Source organism: Dermacentor albipictus, chromosome 9, assembly GCF_038994185.2.
Source record: "Dermacentor albipictus isolate Rhodes 1998 colony chromosome 9, USDA_Dalb.pri_finalv2, whole genome shotgun sequence".
NCBI lineage: Eukaryota > Metazoa > Arthropoda > Arachnida > Ixodida > Ixodidae > Dermacentor > Dermacentor albipictus.
In genome coordinates, this window is record NC_091829.1 from 76,940,677 (window position 1) to 76,964,743 (window position 24,067).

Genomic DNA, 24,067 nt, shown 5'->3' on the forward strand with positions numbered 1-24,067 from the left:
GATTGGAATGAATGTTTTCCTTATAAAGGGCACGTCAAAGTAAAACGATCAAAATGATGCGGAATTTGCGAGGGCGCTGCAGGCCACTGTAAAAGGTGGCCCGGGAAACACCATTTTGTCATATTTTCGAAAGATGGTGTTTCCTATTTTTGTTTTCATTTTATGGTAGACAACTTTCCTGAGATTACCTAATCGTTTGATAATTATTGTAGAGAGCTCGCAAAATCTGAATTGTCAACAGGGGAGAATCTTCCTGGAATGCAGTTTACTCCAAGTACTCGATATGTTGGTCGCGCTATCGCGTAGATACACGTTGCTCTGTTGTGAGCATGGCGTTCCCCCTGTCGAAAAATGTATTAACCCTTGTATTGATGATTATTGGTGCGCCGGACCCCTTTCGCCTACCGATGACTTCTTTCGCATACGCGTTATCGGAAAATGCTATTTTAGCTATGATAGCGTGAATGTTTTTGTACTTTGAAAGGTGAAAATTGTTTTGAACTGTTCTTTGTGAGTTTGTTTCCGCTGCTGCCTTCGTAATCGGGGGTTGGCGGGGCTAGTCAGGCTGCTAAAATGCAGCTATTTTTTTTTCCGCCATCCTCTCCAGTTAGGTACATTTTTGTTACGTACTGATGTACCAGTATGGTCAAATAAAGCAATCTCAACCAATCGCAATGAAATTGGCGCTGCCTCATCAAAAATACAAAAAGAATATAATGAATAAAGAAAGCCAATTCATTGGCGTCTTTTTCACAGCCCATTGATATGCGAATTAAGTGAAAGCGTCCCTGGGTTTTTCGTTATCTTTCTCAATAACTCTGCAACCTTCCCTTTCTTTTTGTGCTAAAGCAATCCCGGAATCGCAAAGCGTTCCATTTTACTTTTATTACTAAGGTGTTCAGGAGAGGTTGGCATCATGCATGATGCACGCGACTACTTCTATTTCAGGCAAATAGTACTCATAAAGAATGCCCGGCTAAAAGAAACAAACGAGATAAAAAAAAACGACAGAGACAGTAGGTAAAATTGGCCGGCAAAAACGGACGCACGTAAAAAAAAAAAAGAAGATACCATATTAACATAACCAGTAATAGATCCGAAAGCGCTAATGGAGAGTTCGCATCAAGTGTAAATTGCCGCTAGGTACGTCACGACACAGAAATTGAACATGAAGTAATCACAATAATGAACATAGACTAGTGACATCTAATTTAGTTGTATTTCAAGGCAGCGTGAAACTAGCGTACAATATACTATACAGAATACTATACAGTACCACACAAATGTCAGCAATAGAATTGAAAAGAACAGACAGAAAAGATCGATCTTAGGATGGATAGTTGGGCGTGCTGGTTAAGCATGGGCGTGTTGGCGCCCTGTGTGTGTGTGTGTTTCTTTTTTGTCCTCCGTCGTTTTAGCGCCTTCACTTCAGATCATGCAAAAGAAAGAAAAGAGAACAGAGGAATTAGATTTTGTAAGAGCTTTATGTTCTATTGCAGGTTTTACGACAGCTGCTGCACTTCTCATCCAGTCAAGATACGCATCGATATGCTAACCAGGAGGCATCGTAAGTACGAAAGTTCGTTGTCAAATATGATTCGTGCATACACACGAACATCAAAACTCATTGTAATTTCCGATGGAAGGAAGGAAGGAAGGAAAACTTTATTTGGTCCTGCAAGTAGTGATAATTCATCACTAAGCGGACCGCTCCCACGTCGGGACCGGAAGGCCAAGCCTCACGGCCACATCGTGAGCCTGCTGGACAGCCCAGAATTGTTCATCCAGGTCCGGGCTGCGAAGTGCAGCCTCCCACTTGGACGCATTCTTGATCGCCGAGTCTTCAATTATTTCGCAAGTCCAGAGCATGTGTTCGAGCGTGGCTAAAGCACCACAATCTTGGCAATAAGGCTCTGTATACGTCTCTGGATAAAACATGTGCAGTCTCCGTGGGCAAGGATAAGTACCAGTCTGTAGTAAGCGTAATGTGAGTGCCTGAGCCCTGTTTAGTTTAGGATGCGGCAAACTGTAAACCCTGCGATTAAGAAGGTAATACTTCGTGATTTCATTGTATGTGGAAGGGGAGTCTCTATTCTCGTGGAGTACCGCCACGCCGTTGCGCGGGGCAGAGCGGAGGGTAAGATCTCGCGCTGCCTCATGAGCGGGCTCATTGAGATTCGGAGGGGCTCCCTCGATCATCCCAAGGTGAGCAGGGAACCAACATAAGTAGTGTTGAGAGATCTCACATGTCTGCATAATTTTAAAAGCAACCTAAGCCACCGTGCCCTTCTCAAAGGCCCTAACGGGGGCCTTTGAGAAGGCCGTAATCGGGCCGTAATCAAAGGCCGTAATCGGGGAGGACTTCCGATGGAAGTCCTCCCCGATTTACGTTCTGCATTGGCTTTAGAGCACGTGCTTCATTGCCTATCCCCACTACTCGCTGGACATTTTTTTTTCTTCGCAGTCGTATGTCGTGATCGAGCGCAAGCAAAGGCATTGTAGTTCACGACTTGCCACGTGTTTATATCTCTCGAGGACCTTTTCTGATTCACGCCAAATTGTCAGCTATGTACAATTAACCTTCAATTTTTTTTGAGGATTCTACGCTCGGTGTTGTGAGCACCAAAATACTACGTTTTGGAAGAAGCCTCATAATTTCGCTGCATTAAATTGCACTAACGAATTGGAACCAAAAAGCAATCCTATTGCCGTTCATTCTAAAACTAATCCTTGAAGAATTGAGCCGATTAAAGGCCAACCACAACGAAATTTTATTTAGGCTCAACTTGTTAAAAGTTACCAGTGAATCAGACTTGGCTCAAGCCGCTGGGCTGACAATTGCGTAGTTTTCTTGTTAGCACACTTTAGACAGTACCTAAGCATACGACGCGGGCATCTGGTGATTGTTGCTATGGTGCAAGTACCAGCACACAACCTCCGAGATTCCTCACCGCACGGCGCACATCCGCGCGGGCGCTGCGTCATCTCGGAGGTCATGCCGAGGACCCGGGCGCGTTAGGTCATGCGTCACTTCCGGAAAGCGGAATTGCACTCTTTTTCATAGTTTCGCAATTAGAAACGGCCATTTTTGTGAGCTGTTCGTGAGACTTCAGCTCGTATTTGAAACGTCAGTTTGTTTTTTATAGGACGCTCCTCTATATTTGCACTGTTTTATTCTAGGCTTCGTATGCGGTCCAATATTTTATAGCAGTTTGCATATTTGAGGTGCAAATACGTAGTGGCAAGTTTAAATTTATTGACTGTTACCCATTCGTCATGTTGAGTAGCCTCCCATTGTTTCCCATCCCTCATGTTGTGCTGCCCCCCATCGCCACTACCGGACATTTACTGCTCATCCCTGCAAAGCTGTGAAATGCTGCAGCAGACAGTTTCTACTTTCGGACCTACGTACGTTCGCACTTTCCTCCTGCAACAGTGAACAGCCCCAGCACTGATCAATAAGCGTGCACGTGAACTTGCGTGCACAGGGTATCCGGCATTATACTCCCGAGTTACTGATGCCGAACCGCGGAGTCCATTACGATACACAATTTTAGCTGACGGGTATATGGCTTCCATCTCGTTACGAGACGTCGCTGAGGGGCACAATTCAGTGAGTTTCTTAGGTTTTTCTTTTTTTTTTCTTTCCTTTTTTTCCCGCGGCTGCCGGCAACCACGCCCTTGGAAAGGGACTTTGCTTCGCGTGAGGTCGTTCGCGTGTGTACAGAAAGAGTCCTAGACGCACGACAGCCAGACCGTAGCCGATGATCTTTGTGCGAGGCTACACACGCTGTTTCCGTAATTCGGTGCAGCGGAGCCTGCAGCTCTTTTTCACCTGGTATGCCTGACATTGCTAAGAATTTAAAGATACGTTTGCTTACTTGAGTGTGCTTCTGGAAATATCTGTTTATTCTGGTCATTGCTCTGTTCAGCATGGGGTCGGAGGTCGCTTGAGGTCACGCGGCGGCCGTATTCGGGTAGCGGCGACATGCGAAAATGTTCGTATACGGTGCAATAGGCAAACGTTAAAGAACTCCAGGTGGGCAGATTGCTTCCAGGAGTCCATCACTGCAGTGTGTCTCGTATAAGATAATTGGTTTAGCACGTATAACACCACAAAATATTTAGTTTTCTCTCTTAACTCTGCTCCCGAGTGTTTCCTTCCACAGTTGCTTGCTTCGGGCAGTTAACATGGAGAATTAGAAGTTGCGGAGAAAACCGTCATATCTCACTGACTGTTCCGATGATAAGCTTCAGCACCGACTAGGTTTGGTTTTCTTGATAAGATATGAATGAAATGCAGATCTTGTAAACATTTCTTTTTGGTTAAATACAGATAACCTTCGCGAAGATTATTTATTTTTCGGCTCTAACTGCTTTAAGAAGGAGTCTGTTTCGGAGACAGCGCTTACCAAACGCTTTATAGAGTGTTAACCAAATGAGCGTAATGAACACCGGGCTGAATCCTATAATACTTGTTGGTCCCATGGATACATTTGTTGTCGTGAAATATATGCGTCACTAAAGAAAGTAACAATTATCTACGTTAGCGCTAAAATTTGGCGTTCGGAAATGTGTTTTTATAATATATTGGCAATGTATGAGCATTCATATATCGAGACTTTCTTTAACTACACTTTGTGCATTGCTTTATAAACGATGGCGATTTAGTGCTCTTAGCTTGCGCATAGGCTATATGGAGCGTATAATTTGTATTGCTGTCCTTAACGATACCGTGTATTTTCATTGCATCGCGTGGAAGATATAAGCCAAGATAAAACTAAGAACTTTTGTCGCCCGCTGCAATGCAAACACTTTGTGCATTGCTGCACAGAGGAAACTAGTGGGGCGCCTGGACCCCGTCAGGCGGTCACCCTTTAACGCGATAGCGTTCAGGATCCCGTGCCGCAGAAATTTCGATGTCGGCGTCGGTGGCCTAGAAAATAATCTCGAACACGCATACTCTATACGGCAATAAAGTTGTTCTTCTATCACTAAAGCTGCCCGTACCTTGTCTTACGTTCTTTACAAACTTATTCCTCGGAATTTCGGTAATGGCAGCCCAAACAAATGCCATGAAAAAAAAAAAAACACGAAGAGCGCGTGTCTTTTATGTTAAATATTCTCAGACTGAAATATAAAAAGTGCGCAACAATAACAGAAGAGCGGCCCACGCAAGAGGCTGCGTTGCTTCCAAAAATTCCGCCTTCGTGTATAGATTTCGCCGCCGGTGTTTCCTGGCAAGAAATTACGGTTACGTACAAGCTGCAGTTGCCCGGAAGCGTGAAAAGCAGTCAGGGATCCTGGAATGCTGTCGTGTTCCACTCTTAAAGGCGAAGCTAAACGGTCCTCCAACTTTTTTTTTTTGTCCCGACATTTCCTTTTTACGGAAGGAGAGGAGCTGCATTCTTCAATTGGACACTTCTTGGAAAAGGTCAAGGCGCGGCACAATGCTGATTTATTTTTCCGCGTTTTTAACCGGCGAACACTCCGACGCTCTTACTAACGAGCAACATAAAAGTGGGCATGAACCACAATTCGAGTCGGCGCCCAGCAGCGGTGGGCTGACTCGAAGAGGCTCAGCATAGCTGGGAGACCTTCCTTCTCTTAATTTCTGAAATGCGACTCTCATCCGACTACGCGACTAATATTAACAAATACGTGTCGCATTTGCTTAACTTACTGTCGTCATGACATCCGCGCCGAAAACAGTGTCCATAAGGATGAGAAATGAGGTTCTGCTAAAGTATACCTGGCAAGTACACGCCCCCTCCCAAATGAAGAACGCGTCGGCCCGCTAAAAGAACCGGAGCGAAATTACAGTGAGTTGCAGAACAGTGCTTAGCACAGAGTAAACTAAGGCGATGCTGCTGGCGATGTAAAGCCATAGCCAAACCTCAGTGTCTTGTTTTGTTTAGTAATAGATAAATCCAGCGTTTTACAGCCGATACGGATGTGCGGAGCCAATGCGACAAAAATCTTCCCTTGCGCTCATTGCTTAAAAAAAAAAAAAAAAACGAAACGGCGCTACGGACCTACCCGTTCCCGACGCCAGCAGAGAATCTGACAAGTGGGCTTTGCGTTTACGGTAAATAGAAGTAAACAAAAGAAGTAAAAATGAAAACTATTTGAAGTAAAGGCAGGCGCACACACAAAAGTGCGAAGGCCTGCTTTCTTTCGACATATGATAGCAGCGTGTTCCCCCCCTTTTTTTTATGACGTCGCTTTGAAATCGATAAGAGGTCATCTCGGCCTCACAGGATCGACTTCAGAGTGTCCTGTAATCATCGGAAGATCTCGAAGAGATTGAGAAATATCGTTTCTCTTTCTTTAAGCGCCCATACAATGTAGCTTCTACTGCTCTAGATATTTCGTCCAGCGAGTCAACTTTACCGAAGAGCAGGAACGCTCTCTAAATTACTTCAATGAGCCGCCACTTTGTGCAACCTATATATAGTGCTACACGCTGGGAGCAATGACCCACCAATATCGCCCTCCATTGCGGTCCATTCTGTCGCCGTTCGGTATGAACCATTAAGGAAATGGTCTACACAAAGGCGGCTGCTCCTTCGCTTTATTTTGTAATTCGCAGGAAACACTTGTAGACGAGCGCGACATCGTGGCTTTTGGGGACAAGGGTCAAGTGATAAAGGGAACGGACGTTGATTCACGAATATTTATTACATTCGACTGCTTTGTTTATTCTGCCGTGCGGTCTGTTTATGCGAGGCTTTTTATGTACGTACCTGCGATCCGTAACCATTGCTGCACATTTTATACAGAAAAGCAGCAGAAGAGTATGCGTAAACCCAGCCGCGCTAGTGTTTGAACAGAAGGAGTGCAAATAGTTTTTTTTTTTTTCTTTCAGAGGAACTCTTAACAGCATATTTAATGCGTCACCGAACAGCAACTTTCGAATTGTGTGAGACAGTAGCAATCGTCATCTGTCTCAGTGTAACTTGCATTGTCAACTGCAGCGCGGGTAAGCGCAATCGTTATTATTATTTTAATAGCTCTCTGGATTTTGCACCAAAGAGGGCGTGTCACTGCTGTGCATGTCGTCGGCTGTGTTTGACCAACACGTCAGGACAATAATATGCCTCTCATTAGAGCTTTTATTTTCCGCAGAAACAGCGCGTGTTTATTCTTTTTTTCTATCCTTATTTTTCCGTGCGCATGACAGAAAAGAACCCCAAACGCTTATTTCTTGTGAGACGCTCATTACGGAAAGTATTTATAGTTCTCAAGTAAAAGTTAACCTTTCGCCGTGTTTTGACCAGACAAAATGATCTGAGACAAACTTGCTTGATCATCATCTAAGCATAGCCGAAAGGTGCATATATACATATCGTTTTCCCGTACACATAAGCGACTACACTGTGCTTATAATGTGGATGTATAGCTTGCGTGGTATCTAATGAAGAGGCCGTACTTGTCGCCGTAAGAAATGCTGGTCATGCATCGGCTGCCTACACTAACAAGATTGCGATAGTAAGGCCGCCATAGTAGTAGGATGGCAACCTACCAGTGCCGTATTTGCCGCGCTATAGGGTAGAAGGGCTTCATGACACAGGCCTAGATTTACATTTCAGGATATTGTCTGGTCTTCCGAGTGCTGCGTCTTTGTCCCCGCTCAATTCTCCCTTCGTTTTATAATATTGCCTATATTGTATTGTAAAACTTGTAAGCATCCAAATGTCAACAGAAGAGAAATCGGCAAAGCATTTCATCTTTCGTACGGACCTTTCTGTGTTGATAGGGACCCATGCGCAAGTCATTCACTAATTGTCGCTGTTTGCTGTTGTCTCTTTTGATAAACGGCACTTCTGTGCGGGCGTTAAATTTAGCGGGTTTTCGAATACAGTTCGCCGCGCAGTTTTCACCAAGCAGTTCAAGGCTTTAGTAAGCTGCAGCGGTTCGTTGCAGGCGACAAAGTATAGTGTGGTGGCAGACGGTATCATTTGCCCAGTTCGCGAGCCAGCGACAGACATTCTTTGCGGATGAAAATGTCAGTGAATTGAGTTCCGTAATCAATGAAGAAACAGAACATGCGGAAGCACCCATCGATATGTGTTGTATTCGGCAACTGCTACATACTACTGGACACGCGCGCGAAGACGCACAATCTGTGAAGTAAGTCCAGTTTCGTGACGAGAAAGTAAAGAACTCAATGGTTTTGACATCTGGAAGGCGTCGAATGAAAAACTTAGAAAAAGACGAATTCCGTTTCTATGTACAATAGTAAAGCCAACCGACATGCTTAATCACTGATGATGACTTAATTCATACGGGCTGTTTTCGATAACACAAAAGCGACCATGATTTCCGTACGTGATGAGGCTTTAGAGGTTGTAGAGCGTGCTTCATGCGAACACCGTTTCAACTTTTTCACCTAATTGGCGTACGAGCACAAGACTAGTGTGAAGTCGTCGACCATGTTGCGATAATGTTCGTTGCTTCAGTAAAAAAAATGTCTTCCCAGTGGCCACAACGCTATCGAGGCACAATTAACACGCAATTGCTTTTGGCGAATGAAAAGTCGTCTAAAGCGATTGAAAGGTACGTTGAAAGAAAACGCTTCAATTGGCCTTAGCCTTCCCAGACATCCTGGAATTCAGGGTTCGAATCCAGAAAGCGTTCAGTTCATAAACGTCGTTTTCCGCTGAGCAACTGCTTTCACTGGTAGTATTCCCAGCCTCATTATTGGCTGCCATACGCAAATAAACGCATGTCTAGCTGAGGAACTTTTTGCAAATACAGGCCCCGATTTGCTATCTGCATATAAGTGAAAGCGGTCAGCGCACTTTTTTACCGGCTGAAATAAAAAACGGTGCTTATTTCCTTTCTTAACTTTGCTTTACCAAGCAACCCATATCCCGCAAAGGTTAGGCTGCCCCGACTGTCGATCTTAGAACATGTTTTGTTTCCGGGCCAGTCCAATAACTCCATTAGACATGTCGCTAATGCATGTTCATCTTTTACTCGCCTCTAGCGTTTTCTTCTAGGCTCCACAGAGAGCTGCATACGTTTAAAAAAAATTTTAAAAAAATGAAACGTTTCCCTGGCAGTTTCACGGTTTTTCCCGGAACATTTTGCCACTACGCGTGCACAAAAAAAGTAACGTTCCTCTAACGCCGCCCGCTTGACGTGACTGGCCGGCTGGTGCTGGGTCATTACGCGGGCAGAGGACGCTTCGGTAGTTTTTTTTTTTCCTAGCGTGCTTCCTTTCAGCACTTCTTTCGCTTCTGGGAAACAAAACTGGTAGAACAAAGGCGAAAGGTTAAGCGCCCTATCGAACGCCAACCGACCCACGCTGGTGCCCGAAGAAAACGGAGCCGCATTTGCAATTCATATGGGAGAAGCTTCTTCTACGCCTATACCGAGTTCCCGGGGCATAGTAGTTTGCAACACTGTGGCTAAACTTCCGGGAGACGGGGGGAGGGGGGGACGAGTTTCAACACTATAGAAAGCGAGAATCTGAAAATTTCGCACATCGCCGTGGTCTAGTGAGCATGAGAATAATTCAACCAGAGAGCTTGTGTGCATCGCTAAACTTCATCCACCGATTGTTGGCGGCTCATTGACCACCGCCCAAAGCAGCAATAATTATTGATGGCACTGTCATACCAAAAGGAATTCTGCACATTGCTCTTTCGGAAATCTTTTGAACTTCGTCGCGATACACCAACGTAACTTAATGGGCAGCATGTTAATATATATATAATATTAATTTCTCTCTCCAGCCCAACGTCACCTGAGGAGTATTTTAACACTTCAAAGTTTTCTTTGGCAATTATAAAATACCGCAACTTTTGCTAGTGTTTCTGAAGCGCTTGGTCAGTGCATTTAGCTCTACCAGCGTTTTCATATTATCTTTGTCATATTGTCATAACCGAAGCACCTTGTTCCAGTAGCGCTATTGTTCCCTTGTAAGTTTTCGTTTGGGAACTCCGGGCATTTTTTCGCGAAGGCTTTTTTTCTAGCACTCACGACTGTGGATATACGCGCAACACTAGATAATATCGTTATTCACATTTCTTCGCAACGACAATTGTGGGTGCTCTTCTTCTTTGACCACTGCGTTTGTCGTTTGTTACATTAGCATACGTCTCCAGAAAAGGTTCTTCACGCATAAGGTAGTATGTCCAGAAATTCATAGCGCAAGGTTTCTTTGCACATCAACTGTGGTTTGTGCGCGGTAAACGAAGTATCTTGGCTGGTTGCATTGTTTGCCGCTAAATTCGTCTACTCGAACCCCTAAGGTGCGCAGGAGTGAGCTCCTACATAATTCCACTCAATATGGCATTATCAACTGTTTACTGAAAATGGTAAATGTACTAAACTTGTATTGCCTTTCTATCCGGGCAAAAGTAAGGTACGAATGGAGGCAACAAAGACGGTCGGAGAAAAAAAAAAGATTTAGTAATGAATCAGCTGCAGCACTTCACCTTTATTGCACAATACTATATCGTATTGTAACACGGACGTGTGTGGGTCACCTTCCCGAATGAATTGTTTCACTTTCGCTTTACAATGGTATACATTGTATTCACAATGAGTATATAATGAGATGCACAATACAATGCCATACACAATGAGTGCACTAATAAACTTGTGCATTCATGTACGAGGGTTGGTTAGTGTATTTTTTATAACGTCGCACCCGCTACAATTCAATTATTGGAAAAACAAATCGTGACCGCAAGAAGCTGCTTCCCCGGTCGCACAAGTAATAAAATATGCCTTTATATTAAAGATTCTTGGATGTTACTTCTCCTCCTAACAAGGTGGCGTGAAGGCCCTTTTTTCGTCTTTGAGAACAATATCTCACTGCCTAAGCATGGACACTGTCGCACCTCAGCGTTGCTTCACTGCCGATTCGTTGTTCTGCTATACACCAGCTTTCAAAGCATATCACCCTACCAAAGCGAGCAAATTTTTTTCATTTCTGATATTTCTGAGCGCACGTTCTCACCTGAAACTGAGCACTGTGAGCGGCCGGTACGACTTATGGCTCCGGGGGTCGGCCATCGGTCGGCCCCAGAAATCGTTCGTCCAAAGCGACGACGACGACAACGCGTGTCGTCTGTTCTCACCGGTGACGTCTGGGTTCCCCACCACCGCCACCATGTCGTCGTGCACGAAATCTCCATCCAGCGAGTTCATGTAACACAGCACAGCCACAACACCGGCCCACACGGCGGGCATCCACGCGGCACTGGTCGAACACCACTTCCGTCCAGCACCGTCGTCCACGCACGCCGGTAATTTGGCGCCGGCACAGTCGACGCCGTCCCGCCGCTTTTGCTGGTGTTGCTGCGGATGTTGCCGTCGATGGCAGTGGGAGGATGACCGCCGCTGCTCCTCCACTGGAACTGCGTTCGAACTGGCTTCGAGGCTCAGTGGACGTTCGAAGAAAGAACGTGTCCTCGCAGCTACGGACGCGCACATGGCACTAAGTGAGTCGGTCAATGCACGCACTCTGCCCGTACCACACGCTGCTTCGCATCTGCGAATATCGCAAGGAGCCTCTCGATGACAGCCTTTCCGCTCGCCATTCGACTGGCTTGATCTTCCCTTTGCGCCTACCGTTGTGGTGGACGCGTCTCCGGAAGGTTCCAGGTATACATGGAGCAGGGTCGATTCGGCGCCTCCCGCCAGCCAGCCTCCTACAGCCATACTGTCAAGTGTCGCACAATAAACACAGTTGGGAATGGTTGGAACACCCCCATACGGAGATGCCACAGTCTTGGTCCATACGCTCTCTTCGGCAGCGCTCCGCAGTCAATGAACTGCACAAACACCGCGGAATCGGACACGCTGTGCACTATCCGGCACTTGCGAAGCACGTGCAGCGTTGGACCGCTTACTCACGGCCGCCGGAGTGCATCCAGGTGTAGGTCCACTCGCGACCGCTGTCTCCTTCGACGCTCTCGACGTCATTGCATCGTAATCCACGGTAAATCAGTCCTAAAGGCGCGATGCTTCGACTGTCGAACAGACGACACGTACGAGACGACGAGGATGTCCTGCCTCCGTTGTGGGGTGCGAACGCCGGCAGCATGCTCTGCACGCCACCTGCTCAAGATGCGGCCTCTTTAATAGTTGAGGTGGAGAAACAAAAATACATCAACGTGTAATTATACTAAGACGACTCGCACATCTCTCGAAACGCCATCATTGTCCCTCTCGTTGTTTACGCATTATATGGGCCGGTGACAAGGCGCTGCGACACATCGGTGAATCGCGCGTTAGCACGCTACAATAACTCAAACTACTACATCTCCACGGTTCCGCATTACCCTGCTGACCGGCCGACAGGACGGTGATACCTAAACCGGAGACACCAAGTTTCAGGCACAGTGTTAGAACAGAGGAAAAGATTCACGCTGAGAGGCGTTCACAGGGCGTGAGAGAGAGGACACAGAGTTCATCAGGGTGCATAACCACGCGGGACCGTGCGCGCGAAATGGGCTAACGGTCGGGCGTCTGATCTGGCACTGGCAAAGAGCCGAGGAGAATCTCGCTGATACGACGAAGCGGGCGCCCCTGGTGGCACTGCGCATCGACTGTGGAGGAGAGGCGCTGGCGCAGCGTTCGCGTTCGAGGGGTCCCGCGAGGGCACTCCACAATGTGCCGCCATCTGTCGATCGGCACACAAGTTAGATGCGAGGGCGCCGCAAAATTCCGCTTGTTGGATGCACGTGCCATGAGGTGCTTGCTGGCTGTCCGGCTCTAATTTAGCCTGGCACTGGAACGAAAAAGTAGAATCGAATGAGATGAACAACAAGAAAAAAAGAGGCCAATTGGAACATAAAAAACAAAAAAAGAAACAAAGACCCATATGAATGAAGGAATGACTAAAACAAATGCCACAGGAAATACGGAGTTGTCAAGATTAAAGAACACAATTACCTCAAGGATAATTTAGAATGCGAATAATGTTTTGAATGGCAAGATCCTCCAATAAAAGGATTGGAGGAAAGAAAGATTCTGCGTAAATGTGGCAGCGGTTTCTTTTTTGCTATCATATTCTGAAGGACTCAAGGAAGTGCTGCCATCTACCGCTCGTTAAATAAAGAAGGTGCGAAGGTGCTATTTATTTATTTTATTTATTTATTTATTTATTTAATAATCATACCCTCAGGGCCATTACGGCATTATAGAGGGGAGTGGTTACAAGCAAAAACGGGTAAATTCAACAAACAGGAGTTATTAGTGCAGAAAATTATGTATATGAATATGTATAAACAAAACTATTTAACAAAAGGTACCTAGATATACAATGTTAGCTAAGGCATTTGTGAGTACAGGTTGAACAATATGAAAAAAAAGGTTCCTAGTTATACAATGTTAGCTATGACATTCTTGAATAATTGGTGATCTGCGATAGTGGCTATCGAGGCGGGGAGGTGATTCCACTCATTGGAAGTGCGTGGTACAAATGACTGCAAAAAAGCGTTCGATCTGCAAAATGAAATGTCAACCTTATGAATGTGGTCTAGTCTGGGTGATACATACGGAGGCGGAAAAATAAGTTTGTTGCGTAGCAGCGGGTGATGAAATTTTTTATGAAAAAGGCACAAACGGAACAATTTTCGACGTAACAAGGACGGTAGGTTGAGGCTAGATTTCATGGCACTGATACTCGCGGTTCTATTATAGATAGAAAGAATGAAACGAGTAGAGTTATTCTGAACCATTTCTAGTGAGTGTATTAGGTTTACTTGACCTGGATCCCAGATTGAAGCAGCGTACTCAAGTTTAGGTCGTATTAGAGTTTTATAGAGGATTAATTTTAAGGAAGAAGGTGCTTTGGAAAAGTTACGTCGTAAGTAACCTAGCATTCTGTTAGCGTTACTTATTATATGGGTGATGTGAGTATTCCAAGTAAGATCAGAGGTGATGTGAAGGCCAAGGTACTTGTAAGTTGTTACCAATTCTAATGGAGTGTTATTAAGGGAGTACACAGGTGGTTCACTGGTAGTTCGAGATACACGCATGAATTTACACTTGTTAACGCTTAGTTCCATTAACCATGAATTGCACCATGCAGAAATGGCGTTAAGGTCAGCTTGAAGCCTGATAACATCCTCGTCGCGAGTTATTTCGGTGTAAATTACGCAGTCGTCAGCAAATAGGTGAATTTGAGATGAAACACAGGAAGGTAAGTCGTTAATATATATGAGAAATAGGAGGGGTCCAAGCACGGAGCCTTGTGGTACACCTGAATAAACAGGACTCAGATTAGATGTTGCTTCGTTAGCTGAAACGAACTGTGAACGGTTAGTGAGGAAAACTTCAAGCCAGTACAGAATTTTAGGCTCAAGGTTTAGTTGTTGCAGTTTGTAGATTAATAAGCTATGGCACACTTTATCGAACGCTTTTGCGAAGTCCAAAAAAATTAGATCTGCAACTGAAGAGTGGTCAAGCAATAGGTTTAGTTCATGCGTGAATGATACTAGTTGGGTGTCACATGAGTATGTTTTGCGGAAGCCGTGTTGAAACTCAGAAAAAAAGGAGTTTTCTTCTAAGAAGTTGGCGATATGAGAAGACAGAACATGCTCGATAATTTTGCATGGTATACTCGTTAAGGAAATAGGCCGATAGTTCAGTGGGGAATGTTTAGTACCTGTTTTGTAGAGTGGAATCACCTTCCCCACCTTCCAATCAGCAGGCAGTGAACCATTGTCAAGTGATTGCTGGAAAATCTTTGCAAGAATAATGGAAGAATATGTGCTAGTGTTTTTTAGAAACTTAGCGTTAATTAAGTCACAGCCGGGAGTGGATGAGAGTTTCAATGAGGCGATTATTTTTTCGATGCCAACGGGTTCGATTATTAAAGGGTGCATTGCGGCGTAGTCGTAAGATAGTGTAGTTGGGTGTGTTACATGAGCGTGTTTAGAAAAGTTACGCGCAAAAACGTCATTTAATACAGATGCGCAATCGGCAGGGGCAATTGCAGTATCGGTGCTATCAACAAGGGTTATGGCGTCGTCATGTTTTGGGTTAATAGTGCGCCAGAACTTTTTCGTATCAGTAGTTAGCATGGAAGGCAATGTGTTATTTAAAAAGTAATCTTTAGCTTGTTTAAGCGCTGTTATGTAGTTATATGTAGCGTGTTTGTAAGCTGCCCATCTTTGAGCGTTTCCAGATGTTTTGGCTAGTCTGTACGAACGTTTCTTTTTGTTCGAAAGGCGCTTAATGTGGGTGTTGTACCAGGGAGCGTTATCATTACAGGAAAAAGTGTAGGTAGGGATAAATTTTCTTGTTAGTTCACGAATTTTAGTAACAAACATATTCCAGTTCATTTGAACGCTGCGGTTATCGAAATCAGTCAGGAAAGTATCAAGGAATATACAGAGCTCGTTGTTAATTGATTCAAAGTCAGCTTTCTTATAGTCGTGAATTGTCTTGATCTTTTTTTCTGATTTCGGTCGTGAAATGTTGATGTTGAAATGGATAAGGGAGTGATCGCTTAAGGATGGTAAGTAAGTAATGTTCGAAATAAAATCGGGTCGTGTTGTTAACAGAAGGTCAAGGGTGTTAGCGACTTGTGGTGTGATTCTGGTGGACTGGGTTATCAGTTGATTGAAAGAGAACAGTGCGCACAAGTCAAGAAAATCTTTTCCTAACGCGGAGAACGGTTGTATCACGATGGGTTCACTATGCCAGACTATGTTTGGAATGTTGAAATCACCTAGTAGAAACAAGGGTAAGGAAGGATAGCGAGCTACGACGATATTAATTGTGTCTTGTAATTCGTTAGCAAAAGAGGCAACGTCAGTAGGAGCGCGATAACATACGCCCATTATAATTTTTACGTAGTTTATTTCGATAATTGCCCAGACTATCTCCAAGTTAGTAGCCATAGTAATGGGTTGAGAGTGTAGGTGTTTATTAATTGCCAGAAGAACACCACCACCTTGACGCAATGTGCGGTCGCAGCGACAAACTGAGTAGCCATGGGCGGTAGAGAAGATTTCGTGGTCTCTAATATGTGGGTGCAGCCAAGTTTCGGTAAGAGCAATAATATCTGGGTTAAACGTGTCGACTGTGGAAGTGAATGAGTCGTGTTTGTTCTTGATGCTGCGAATGTTAGTGAAAAGGACATATACGGGATATAAGTGACTTCCACTGCCCCTCGCGCTTCCCTATGGAAGATTGGGTGGCGCAGTACGCGGTTCGGTGTTAGCACGCGTGTGTTGTGATGTGCACTCTGTCACGCTGTCTGCAACGGGATCGTACGTGTACTGCTTCTTGTTTACAATTAATTTGTTGTAACGAAGATGAAACAGGGGTTTGCCCGGTAACTGTTTTGCAAACGAAATCAGTTTACTTCGGATATGGCGGGTGGCAGGTGAGTAGTCATCGCAGATCGTGATGTCTTTATCTTTTAGGAGCTTACGCGCGGAAAGCACCTTTTCCTTTACTTTGTAGTTGCTGAATTTCGCTATAATGGGGCGGCATTTATCAGGTGAATAGGAACCGAGACGATGAGCGCGTTCAATGGCCATGTCGGGTAGGCTGCCGATGATAGTTGCTAGCGCGTTAATGATGTGGGCCTCAGAATAACGCTTGTATTCTTCACTTACTTCGACAACGCTGCTACTCAGCTCATACTTTGTTCCACGAAAAAGAAAATGACAGGAAATCATTAGACCTTGGGATTACAACACTATTTGATTGTGAACAGCGAAGGACCATAAGGCATAAAGAAAAGCGCAAATAAATCGCATAGGACGCGGCGCGCAAAAAGCAAAAGAAAAACATCACAGAAAGCTTACAGTGACAAACGAGAAGGCGAAAACTATGTGCATAGCCAGAGCGACTAAAGGATGACGGGAAAGGCACAGTTAATGAATAAAATGCACACAAAAACAGCCGCCCATTCTTTTTTTTCCCGGTAGCATTTGCGTATTTCCGGTGAACAGAGAAAAATAGAACCAGGTAGGCATTTTCTGCCTCAATCTATGCTCAGTCACCCGTTTATCGTGTAGCGGAACGAAGACAAGGAATATTATTGAAGAAATCAGGATGTTACTCAGGAAAGCCAATACGAAAGAAACATGGTGACAAGAAGGAGTTGAGATACGTAATGAACTAGAAAGAAAATAAAATATAATAGGAAACCGATAGAGACAACAAAGGAATGATAGAAGGCAATGAATTATAGCCTAGAAGAAAAAGAGATAAAAGTGAAGGGAGCGGCATAACAACCTGGAAAATAAATCCAGAGTGAACTGAACAGCAGGAAATAACCAAAAAAAAAGAAATTAAACGGCTTTCAGAAGAGACCAGTGAGGAGGAACAGAGAGAGAAAGCATTTGTGAGGAGGAAATATGCGAAAGTAAGTGAAACCAGCGTTCAATATGTTTAGGCTAAATCGGTGTATTGGCTTATATGCGTGTCACTCAATATAAAGATAAGTTGGAAGTCAGCGCTTGTCTTCGTTGTTCTTTTGGTGCGTCTGTCTATGTACGGGCTGTAAGTTATGTTTGCAATAGAATACCAACTAGCCCTCACCCAAACCCTGCTAAAATGACACCTCGTATATCCCTGACAGCATGCCCGTATGTTAATAGCAGTTCCTTGTAGGGGTGCTATGTGTTTTGTTAATCGGGATTTTTGATGACGTATCTATATGTTCACGTGTTTTCAGAAAAGCGCAAATGGCGCGTCAGCGTTCGTCCGTGTGTTTCTTCTGTCTGTCCGGGTTCAATTTCCGCTGCTTCTCACCGTGAATGCTATATATTGTTCTATTGTAAAATATCACAAGCTCCTCCAAATGTTGTTTCTTTTCGGGGCTGATTGCTTGGCGACTGTTGTGAAGCGCAATGAAAGCCTATTGCATGAGTGCTTCTTATTGATAACATCATTGATCCTGTGCGCCAAGTGGCAGTTCTTGCACCTTCGTTAGCGGAAACCGTGAGCTCTGCGAATGGACCACGATCGGTCAGCTGTATTCTCTTATTGACTGATCATTTGATTGTGCGTTTTTTTTGTTTAGCGTCCGATAGAAACATAAGGGCCCCAAGGAAAGTAGGGAAAGTAGTATGAGTGGTCTCTGCATTTCTTTTAGACTACGAGGAGGGGGGAGGGGAGTGGAAGGGGGCAGGGAGGGGAATTCATTATTCGGCTCATAAATCAAAGTGCACAAGCATTCTTCCACGAAGCTTCTATCAAAATTTGGCCACCTGGGGCTGTGAATCGAAAACGTGGCAGGTCGCTTTAGCGCACAGGGCGTATTCAGTCACTACGATGGGCAAATCGAAGTTATTAGGCTGTAGTGTTTATATTTAAAGCGCTAAATATATAAGTTCCAAGTGCAGTCTTCCTGCATGTTCCGTACGACTTCAGCAGCTCACGACCTCAAAAATCCACGCCATAGGTTTAGCTTGATCAAAATGGATGGCATATCGAGTACGAAGTGCACTTTAGTTCCATTCAGTTCAACTGATATTTCGATTTCTATAAAGCAGGAGGTTGAACTAAGAGCTGAGCATTCAACTCGACAAGGGTTCAGACTCTGTACAAGTGGACAGAGACAGTGCTGGTATGACAATGCTCGCAAAGAACAAATGATTTCAAACAGTCTTAATACAAAATGCCTTAAACTAAAACATGCAGTGCGTATCAAGTTGCGATCATGCATTCTTTTGTGTGGCCGAAACTAAAGCCATGATAATGAATATTAGAAATGGTTTCCATAAAAACACAGAACGCTGAGAACGAAGAAGTGTAAATATCTTTTTATGACTTTCCTTTCTTAGAGCGGAAGCTGTTTTCTTTCATTTCTGTTTCTTGAAGATATCATTTAACAAAAATATTGTGGACATATGCAGTTTAGCTGCACGCTCATATCCGCACATCATCAATTTTTGTTTTTCTTATTCACTCAGCAGAGCAGGCACTGAGTAAAAGAAGTTTACAAAACATCTTTAAACAAACTAAACTGCTCATTCTTTTCTGTTTCTTTTTTTTTAGTAATTGCATACGAAGGTCCGCTGTTGTTTTACAAAGAAACATTCGAATGTTTACGCACCCGAAGAACACATTTTACGACTACACAGAAACACAAGACCAAGATAACAAAACGTATTACAGCATGGGTATTTGGTATACCTTGCAGATATCCGCTTTCCGTGTTTTTAGGTTCTCGTCATTTCACTTATTACGAAAGAGTACGGTATTTCACGTAGCAGTTCGAGTTCGGCTAAAATTAACAAATGAGAAGAAGTTGCAACAGGGAAAAAAGAAATTAAAGGAATGGTAATCAGACTCATATCTACATTCCTACCGCGGCGGAGGGGACTCGTACGGAAGCAATTATCCCCGGGCTAGAAGAAGGAAACATCCGTGCCCTTTAATAAGTCGCGTTTGTTCCTCAAAAAAAAAAAAATCTTACATTCTCAACAACTGGGTGGCCATGTTCGTATCTTCTCTTTCTGAAGAGAAAAAAGCAGTTATTTTTCGCCCTGGCTTTCGTGGCTAGATTTCCCTAAACTCGAAGGAAAAGCGCGCAGTGCGAGTAATCTGGGGAAGTGCTTGATGAGTGCTTTACGACACGCGTCTGTCATTTTTACTTCTGCACGTACGTGTCAGCCTTGTAATCGCCATTGTGTTGCTGCTTGAGCAAAGAGCCAGTACTTGATAGCGTCTCGCAGCGCATTGTCTACTCACCCCACTGTTGCACAGTCTGTGTAGAGCACCCGAAGCAAGGACGTGTGCGCGAGGTTAAGAGAAAAATTAAATTACTAAGCTCCTTTTCTGAAGCCTACATCCTCCAGCAGAATGTCCGCGTGCCCGGCATCCTTGAATGTCCCACTTTCTAGACCATTCTAGTACAAACAAGTTAGATGGAGTAAGGTATTAGTAAAGAAACGCGGCAGTTAAACACTCCGTAACTCTTACAATGACTTGTAGTAAAGTTAGCGATAGATAAGCGAACTGTTGTACTCTTTCTTTGACATATCTGGCGCCATTCATGTAACTATAGGTACCTTACAAAATTATACCCTGAACTATACAAAGCAAAAAAAAAAATTGTCTCATTTGCCACAATTCGTCAGAAGGAGCCCATGCGTCTTTCATTTTTTCAAAAAACCTGCGTGATTGACAAAAAGAAATATGAACAAAAGCATTACGAGTGGCATTTTTTCTACTTGGTTACAATTTTTTTTTTAGGGAGAACAACACGCTGCCAGCTGGCGTCATTGAAGAAAGACATTTCGTTTTGTGTACCAAGCTTGCCGTAAGAGAAAGAAGGATGATGGGCATTACAAGTAGGAAATGAGAAAGGTAAACTTATGGGGATGAGCCGATATGAGGTCACTGTGAAATTTAGATGCTCATCAGACGAAGCGACTTGCATGCACCTTTAATTTTTGATCATCAAGCGAAAGAAAGAACAAGTGCATTGTGACACGAGCACAAAGTAACCCTTGAAAGGCTGCCCGGGTAAAAAAAATAAAAAAAAATGAAGGAGCATCTAAAGTCTGGTGCGCATCTGGCCCCTGGTGAGACGAGCGTCCATTACGGCGCTCTTAGGAAGCGGTCGTCGATGGGAAACCGATCCGGGAAACAGCAAACGTCCCTCACAAAGAGAAAAGTAAAGGAGAGGAAGCGTGTTGGTTGGCGGTGAGAAAGAAAGCAAAGACGATATCGGGACGTTCCAAGCGGTGAGATTGGCTCCGCTCCTCGCTCTCCCCCTCGTGTTTGTTGCACTCACGCCTCCACTTCTTCCGGCAGCTGACGACACGGACGGTCTGGAGGAAGTGATGGAGTGACGTACTCCCGAACGCATTTCAGACACCCTCCCTGTACTGCCGCAGCCATCAGGGGTAATGCAGAGCAGCTAACTGATGTGCCGGTGCGGCATCGTCCCAAACACCCCCGTAGTGACCGAGCAGTACAGAAAGAAAGGGTCTTGCATCGAACGTAGCCCATTTGATCCTCACCGCCGTCACCGACGGACAAAAATACGCGTGACATCCACAGCAGTTGATCACGCTGTTCTTTGAAGCCAAAGCATACGATAGCTTGAAAAACACTAGCAGCTGACCGAGTAGTATGAACAACATACTTTTACGTTGTTTGACGAAATCGAAAGCGATGATCATGCATGTGAGATGACATAGCACTTCCTGTGTATGTATCGATGAGTCGTAGGTTCGTAACTACGTTTCACCCTAACTCAGTGCGTGTATTCAGATGAAAGAGTCTTGGCGTACACTTGCTTCTTAGTTCACTATACTTGATCGGTGTGTTCCACGAAGAAACGCCTCAGTTTTCGTGTGCACATTTTTTGTTTTTGTTAACATTGTTCAAAATCTACCGGTTTTATGTTTCGAATTTGAACTGTTTGCTATATACCAGCCATGCTTTCGTTATCCAACAAGTTTCATACGTTTTAAATCCGTAAGCATTTCTATGCCTACCCTAGGATGAAACCCATCCATCCGTCTGTCACCTAAGACGAATCGCTATAAAGAACTTAATATATAAAACAAAATAAATTTGAAAAGAAAAACGTTCACTGTGGCGAGCGTCAAACCTACGCTCCTACGCTTAAAAGCCGAGTGCCATGCCCACTGTGCTAAACACCCACGCCTGCAGAAGGTGATTGTATCTGACCCATATCAATGTGCCGTACCAGCAGTACAAAACAAATGTCAAAGGAGAATAGTTTATACGAAGGCTTTGTTGTAAGATTTGGTATGTCCCGTGCATTGTGGCACGTTGAATAACTTTGGTGGTCAAAACGAGTACGCCCCGCAGGGGCGTCTGCGTGAGCAGGCGTTTGGTGTGTTGCGACACCACGGACCCGAGCACACGAGGGTTGGACCCTCCCGCGTGTAGCCGTGCGCGGCTTAGCCGTGTCTGGGGAAAAGGGGATCCTGGGGGTTGAGCTGAGGCTGGGTGTTTGGACCTTTAAGGCCCCCCGGCGGAGGCAACACACCCCTTTGGCCCATGCTTCACATAGACGGCACCCCCGGACTGACCCACCCGGGGGAAATCGGTAGTTGCCTTTTCCTGTCTCTCTCTCCCTACAACCTTCGTCTTTCCCTTACTTTCCACCTTTCCTGTCTCCTTCTCATTTCTTTATTACTTCCGACCTTCCTGGCAGCAAGGGTTAACCTTGTGTGAGTAGCCAACCTTGGTTATATCATATTGGGTTATAGCGGCAACGTACAGCTGGCGTTAGCAGGCCCTGTTTTTCAGACCCTGCAGCGTCCCCTTGTTGGACTCCATGGTGGGTGGCTGGCGTTGCTGCCGAAAACTACACGTCCACACATGGCTACTTCCTTCCCTCCACTACTTGATCGCCCTCAGAAAAGAGGGCGCACCGATGAAGTCTTTCAATTTTTCGGCCGCCAAAAAGAATCGTTCCCGCGTTTCCATGTTATCCATTCCGCAACACCAGATAAACCAGTAAGAACTATCTCACCCTTCCTTGTCTCTAAGTCATCGACTGAAGCCTTTGGTCCTGGATATAAGGCGTCGAGGATGGCAAGCGGTGATCTCCTCTTGGAGCTCCGCGATCAAAAACAATATGAAAAATTGTCAACATTAGTGTCATTTGGGGAAACCCAAATAATTATAACCCCGCACCGCACGATGAACACCACCCGTGGTGTTGTCTCTGATGATGACCTGATGGAGCTCACTGAGGCTGAACTCTTGGAGGGCTTCAGTGACCAGAATGTTGTAAATGTTAAACGAATTAAGATGAGGCGAGATGGAAAAGAGATCAAGACAAAGCACCTGATACTCACTTTCGGCTCAAGTGTCCTTCCCGAGTCCATCGAGGCTGGTTATATCAAACTTCGTGTTCGGCCATACGTTCCCAATCCTCTCAGATGTTTTAGGTGCCAACGTTTCTGCCACAGTTCACAGAACTGTCGAGGCCGGCTGACTTGTGCCAAGTGCAGTGACAAAGAACATTCCTCTGAAACGTGCCAGAACACTCCGCATTGTGTTAATTGTGATGGTGAGCACGCCGCGTACTCGCGGTCGTGCCCTTCCTGGAAAAAAGAAAAGGAAATCGTTACAATCAAGGTCAAGGAAAACATTACTTTCAGAGAGGCACGGAGGCGGGTATCATACCTGCCCAAGAAAACCTTTGCCGATGTGGCGCGTCAGGGGGCAGCGTCACAACGGCCTCCGGCGACTGTCCGACCCACACGCAGTGAGTCGGCAGTTACGCCATCTGCCCCCACGGTGGTTGCAGCTAGCGCTGCTCCGCCAACCGAGGAAAAGGGGCCATCGACCCCGAAGGTGGGCGCAGCTGAGGCTCCCTCAACCTCCCAGGTCCCTTCCAGTGCTGGCAATGGCCGGCGCAGCCAAATCCCCCAGGGAACCCCATCGACCTCCGGGCTGGCGGGCGCAGGGGTCTTGCCCTCCAAGGCGGGCCCTTCCCTGGTAACTTCTCGCTCGCAAGAGCAGGTGTCCGGCGCCTCACAAGAGGCAATGGACACTACACCTATCCCCCAGGGGCGCCAAGCGCCTAAGGAGCGGCGAGGTTCAATCGAACGCTCCAGAAAGGGCAAAACCCCGATTACAGGGCCTCGAAAGAGCTCTGTAATCTAATCTCTGAAATCTCTGTAAATAATAGTTTTGTTTCCGTACACACAGCACCTATTTACTCCAAATATGGATACACAGATAATACAATGGAACGTCAGAGGTCTTCTTAGAAACCTTGATGATGTGCAGGAACTCATCCACAATTACAATCCAAAAGTGCTGTGTCTACAGGAAACACACCTAAAATCCAAACATACAAACTTTCTCCGACAGTACATAACTTATCGCAAAGATCGCGATGATGCTGTCGCATCATCGGGCGGTGTCGCCATTGTTATCCATAAGAGCATTGCGTGTCAGCCTTTACAGCTACAAACGCCCCTTGAAGCAGTGGCGGTTCGAGTTGTCCTACTAAACAAACTCATCACCGTTTGCTCCCTTTACATACCCCCGCATTACCAACTGAACAAACATGAATTTCACTCCTTGATCGATCAATTGCCAGTACCTTATGCTGTTCTTGGCGATTTCAATGCGC

At 45.2% G+C, this 24,067-nt stretch overlaps 2 protein-coding genes across 19 annotated transcripts in view; one reads left to right on the top strand and one right to left on the bottom strand.

Moving 5' to 3' along the window:
* The window catches only part of LOC139049435 (protein O-mannosyl-transferase TMTC1-like), a 102,405-nt gene extending 89,790 nt beyond the window's left edge, over positions 1 to 12,615 (bottom strand). Inside the window, exon 1 of the mRNA XM_070524793.1 lies at positions 10,976 to 12,615. Within this exon, the coding sequence (XP_070380894.1) occupies positions 10,976 to 11,679 (704 nt within the window). The 5' untranslated portion in view covers positions 11,680 to 12,615. The remainder of the gene's footprint in view (positions 1 to 10,975) is intronic.
* LOC135921341 (uncharacterized) overlaps positions 1 to 24,067 on the top strand; it is a 1,279,318-nt gene that overhangs the window by 559,022 nt on the left and 696,229 nt on the right. For 16 of the 18 annotated variants that reach the window (XR_011508243.1, XR_011508238.1, XR_011508244.1 and 13 more), the window contains one exon: positions 1,500 to 1,567. The exons of 1 other annotated variant lie outside the window; for it this stretch is intronic. Coding sequence is in view for 14 of the 17 variants with exons in the window: in XM_070524801.1 (XP_070380902.1) it covers positions 1,500 to 1,567 (68 nt within the window). In the remaining 3 variants the exon portion in view is untranslated. Of the gene's footprint in view, positions 1 to 1,499; positions 1,568 to 6,868; positions 6,983 to 24,067 lie in introns of all 18 variants that reach the window. One more of the 18 variants, XM_070524800.1, reaches the window with a different exon arrangement.